This window comes from Dipteris shenzhenensis, chromosome 13, assembly GCF_047967505.1.
Source record: "Dipteris shenzhenensis isolate YYH24624 ecotype China chromosome 13, Dip_SZ_1.0, whole genome shotgun sequence".
NCBI classification, from domain to species: Eukaryota; Viridiplantae; Streptophyta; class Polypodiopsida; order Gleicheniales; family Dipteridaceae; genus Dipteris; species Dipteris shenzhenensis.
Window position 1 is genome coordinate 20,721,613 of NC_141608.1, and position 4,679 is coordinate 20,726,291.

General features: G+C 42.7%; 1 protein-coding gene across 1 annotated transcript; it reads right to left on the bottom strand.

Annotated features, from left to right (window-relative positions):
- Nucleotides 1-251: 251 nt before the first annotated feature.
- LOC147895150 (cysteine synthase-like) lies at nt 252-4,031 on the bottom strand. Its single transcript, XM_087383719.1, has 10 exons — nt 3,845-4,031; nt 3,469-3,578; nt 3,277-3,334; nt 2,911-3,174; nt 2,693-2,830; nt 2,470-2,521; nt 2,276-2,355; nt 1,014-1,073; nt 764-844; nt 252-609 (listed from the first exon to the last, which is right to left on the bottom strand). The coding sequence occupies exons 1-10, from the start codon at nt 3,995-3,997 to the stop codon at nt 517-519; spliced, it is 1,089 nt and encodes a 362-aa protein (XP_087239845.1). The 5' UTR covers nt 3,998-4,031; the 3' UTR covers nt 252-516.
- Nucleotides 4,032-4,679: the final 648 nt, after the last annotated feature.

The following is a 4,679-nucleotide window of genomic DNA, read 5'->3' on the forward strand; positions in this document are numbered from 1 at the left end:
AAGAGTAGTAAATGCACTACCAAAATGTCAGAGGGATAGGTTATCAAATTTAAAGCTGTATTCATCCTCCCCAAAACTTAAAACGATTTAACAGGATCAAATCCACTCATGTATCCTTTTTGTTTTTCTTTCCATGATCACCTCCACATGTTGTTGGTTTATGCTACTCTGCCTTGCATCTTTGACTTGCTTGCATCACTGTTTGACCAGCTACTTTGTGTAACAAAACACAACCAGAACAAAGAAAGCCGAAGGATAACTTAAAATCATCTTAAAAGTCATCCTTAGTTATTTAATAAAACAAGGGTTCTGGAATTTAGTGAACACCTCTCAAAAAATATGTCACCTTTACAAATCCATAGCCATGTCTATATTATTAGCATATGAGCTGACTGTAACTGTAACATTGCCTCTAAATGATACTGTAATAGGCTTTAATACATGGAGCTTCAGACAGTTTGATGATATGATGGAGCCAGGTATGCATAAAAATGCTGGCCGCTTGGACAAGTGTGCTCAAGCTTCTGGTTGCATTTTCTCAGCTTCCTCACGTATGGATTGGAAAAGAACCGTCGAAAGATACCGCTCACCGAAGCTAGGAAACACCACCTGTCAATAAACCAGTGTGTTAGGTATTCTGGATTTCGAAACACACACACATGCATACACACACCCACGCACGCGCGCTACACAACACACATGCACGTGCATGCACACACAATGTTCAGGTGATCTCTTGATGGATCGGTACATGAACTTTTACCACAATAAGCTTTCCCGCATTCTCTGGCCTCTTTGCAACCTGAATAGCAGCAACTGCAGCTGCTCCCGATGAGATGCCAACCTGTGACAAAGGAAACATTTTCTTGAAATTAGCAATCAAACTAAAACATGAGAAGAAAATCATGGAAAGAGAGCCAAAAAGATAAATGGAATTATGTAAAGCAATGTTGTTGCAAGGGGAAACATGAATAACATCAAGGAAACCATCAGGTACCCCAAAAAAAACGTACCAGCAACCCCTCACGAAGAGCAAGCTCTTTTGCCATTTCAGTTGCTTCATTGCTTGAAACCTGCAACCACATATTTGAAGTCCTGAATATGAAGTTTCCCAGTTCAGATAACTACAGTACATCTGTTCCACAAGGTCAAAAGCACCTAGAAGTGGCAATAAATTGGACAACCTGGAAAATAAATGGTCCTTCATGGGGGAGCTACAGAACGAAATGATCTGACACAGTGTGTAATCTCACTATTCAATCCCGTCATAAAATTTAAATGCACCTTTGAGTACCAGAGTATCTTTATGTCTATGTTGGATGGGCTGTCTTTAGAATCATGGATAAAATTGATGAAGAAATCATCCTTCACAAAGAGCAGCAGGTCACACTGAAGGTCATGAAGGCCCTGAAAGTTGAGAAGATGTGTCCATAGCAGCACATTGCACTGATTTGTAAAGCTCATGACGGTTTGGAGAACGAGATCGTTTGTTTATGATTGTCATAAATACTTTTAGAAGCAGGACATAGCAACTTGTGAAGGCCATACAGGCCCGTGCAGTAGACCACAGCATCTCATGAAGGTTCATACAGCAAGTTGTGGCTGTTGATGAAGCTTATAAATTTTGCAAAGCTCGCGATGGCTCAGAGCAGTAGACTGCTGCCCTTAATGAAAGTCTCTACTGTTCCTTAGGGTCGCCATGTTTTGCAGAAGCAGGCTCCCAAATCATGGATGACTGGTCACCATTCCACCTCACACCCAAACCTCCCTCTCATGAAAACCTCCTTTTCAACTTGTTCATGGTTCTTTTAACAAGGCTTAAGGTTTATATATTCAGCCTTCAGGTGAGGTCTCTGTACGATTATCTACAAACAAAAGTTGTCTGTGCACCATCTCTAAAAGGGTACTCACAAAAGATGCACCAAAAAAAAGACAGACGGATAAGAAAATAGCTCAGAAATCTATTTAGAGTTTACACAGGTGTGCAAATGCTTACATACTATCCTTAGCCCCAATTGCTGAAAAGACATCAAGGGCTAAACACCTAGACAGAAGTTATAGACAACTTAAAGATAAATTACTCAGGTCCAAAACCAAACTTTTCTTATGAGAAGAGAGAACCACATGAATCTTTTGCACAATAGGTTATCATAGACTAAATCACTCCACAATCCTTGTCATCCCCAACATAAGAGGTAAATTTTGTTTGAAATTTTTAAAAACAGTCTTTCAATGAAGTTTGAACAGTCGTTGTAGCTGCACTATACGCACTAACCTGTATGACCTCATCCAAGACATTCACATCCAGAATTCCAGGAATAAAGCCAGCACCAATGCCTTGAATCTTGTGAGGACCTTTGAAAAAAACAGTCAAGAAGTTCGTCTTCAGTGAGACTCAAAAGTATTTGGGTCAATTACTATCAACGCCAATTACTGCCAAAGCTCAATATTTAACGGCAAGATCTCCACCTGGCTTCCCTCCAGACAGGACATTACTTTCCGTAGGCTCTACACCATAAATCTGTACAAAGATAAGAACGTTATAAGTATTCAAAACACACATCCTTCCAACCAACCCGCATAATGCACATATAGAGAGGCCTCTCGATGATAATCTGTCCAGAAAAAAACTGGCGTATGCACTGAAATTTAAGAGGTTTTACTTCATCCATAGCACAGCAAGAAAGTTTACCTTGACGTCGGGATTCTTGCCCCTCAAAAACCGGCCAACGCCTGTTACTGTTCCACCTGTGCCAATTCCAGAGACCAGAATGTCAACTTTTCCAGCTGTATCTTCCCAGATTTCTGGTCCGGTAGTTAAAAAATGTACCTGTAAAGGACATTCAATTGTAAGTCAACTGCATTTACACCATCTATATGCGACCATGACTCTAAAAACGTCACGTTCACCTTTGGATTTGCAGGGTTTTCAAACTGTTGAAGAATGTAAGCGTTCGGAGTTTTCTCCAATATCTCTTCTGCTTTTTGGACAGCCCCTTTCATGCCTCTGGCTGGATCTGTTAAAACAAGCTCTGCTCCAAAAGCTCTCAATAACACCCGGCGCTCTAGACTCATAGATGCTGGCATGGTAAGAATCAACTTGTAACCTTTGGATGCAGCAATAAAAGCCAAACCTATACCAGTGTTCCCACTGGTAGGCTCAACAAGAATACTCTGCCAGATATAAACCCGGGTTTATTCCTGATCAGAATCGCTTTCAAGTTCACCGGACATAAAATCAAACGTTCCTAACGCCGTGTATGCCTATCAACTTACTTTTCCAGGCGTGATGGCTCCCTTCGCTTCAGCATCTTCTATCATACTCAAGCCAATTCTGCAAGCGATTAATACAGAACATACATCATCATATTTTAAAATTTGACCAAGGCTAAAACTCTCGCAAGGATAATTGATTCGTTTAAGAAATGCTAGTGTGTGAGCTGCTTGGAAGAAAAGGAAGATATGCACCTGTCTTTTACGCTACAACAAGGCTCCATAGTTTCGAGCTTGGCTGCGATTTCCGCGTGACAACCGTCCGTCACTTTATTGAGGAAAACCATGGGAGTCTTGCCTATGAGCTGCACAACATCGATACCATTGCGATCACAGAATCGAAAGACGATCCATGTCCGCGGGAAAATTCCAGATGAATGCAAAGGATAGCTGATACTCATGCAAGACTCTTGTCGCAGTGAGGGAGCAGGGACCGATTTCACCGGTCTATCTCGATCACAGCCACATGCAAACTTGCGAAGATGCAATCGAATACCGATTTTGGGCCGATGGCGCTGCGGTTTCCGAAGGTATGCGATAAAACAAAAATGCAGAGAGGTGGCAGACGGACCTGGGTGACATCGCGGGCGATCTTGATGTTGAGGTCTGGGAGAGCCATGTTAGCGGAGCAAGGCGAGGAGGAAATAGGGTTTGCAAGGGAGGAGGGCAATGGCGGATGCAGAATTTCACTCAAATTCTGAAGACGACGATGAACACTGGTCATGGCCTGATATCACCTCATGGTGTACCTTTGATTTCACCAAGAAGACTGTATTGTACCTTTGCCTTGACTATATCAGGCCAGCCGCACCAACCTTTTAAACCTCATCAAATCAAGCCCCTAAACCGTGTGCTTGTATATCTGCCCGTCCTTATTGCATTCTATCTTGTTTAGACCAAGTGGGCAGCCCACTCGTAGGGCTGCCAACCTACCAAGGCGGCGACCCTCAGCCTCAAATCGTGTGTGTGAGTTGGGTGGGTGAGTCAAAAAAAAAACACACGTGTGGGTGTGTATGTGCCGGTCCCTAGTTCAAGCCCTAGGAGTAGCTCTCGGATCTATCTTTGTCACCCCCTATGGGGGCGCTGTTCGCACTTTCAATTTCAGTACAGTTCGAAAGAAAAACCTTTCAAAACTCGTCCAATCAAGCTTAATAGGCCCCCATTCGATAAAAAACATTTATTAATTCATTAATATGTGTTGTGCAAGATGGTTTATGGCAAAATGTTAGGGATAAAGAGGGAGGGGGAGAGCTTGAATTAAATAAAGGGGGGAGGGGGAGGGGCATTAATTATTCTCTCACGTGGGAAGGGGAGAGCTTGAAATACATAAAGGGGGGAGGGGCTTGAGATTGGGGAGGACTACGATGTGTGCGTTCAGTTAGGATCAACTACAGTGTCCCTTATCG

Coding starts and splice junctions, on each gene's coding strand:
- LOC147895150 (XM_087383719.1), bottom strand. CDS start 3,997: ATGACCAGTGTTCATCGTCGTCTTCAGAATTTGAGTGAAATTCTGCAT. Junction 1,074..2,275: donor TCTTGGATGAGGTCATACAG/GTTAGTGCGTAT, acceptor ATGTGGTTGCAG/GTTTCAAGCAATGAAGCAAC. Junction 845..1,013: donor CTCTTCGTGAGGGGTTGCTG/GTACGTTTTTTT, acceptor CCTTTGTCACAG/GTTGGCATCTCATCGGGAGC.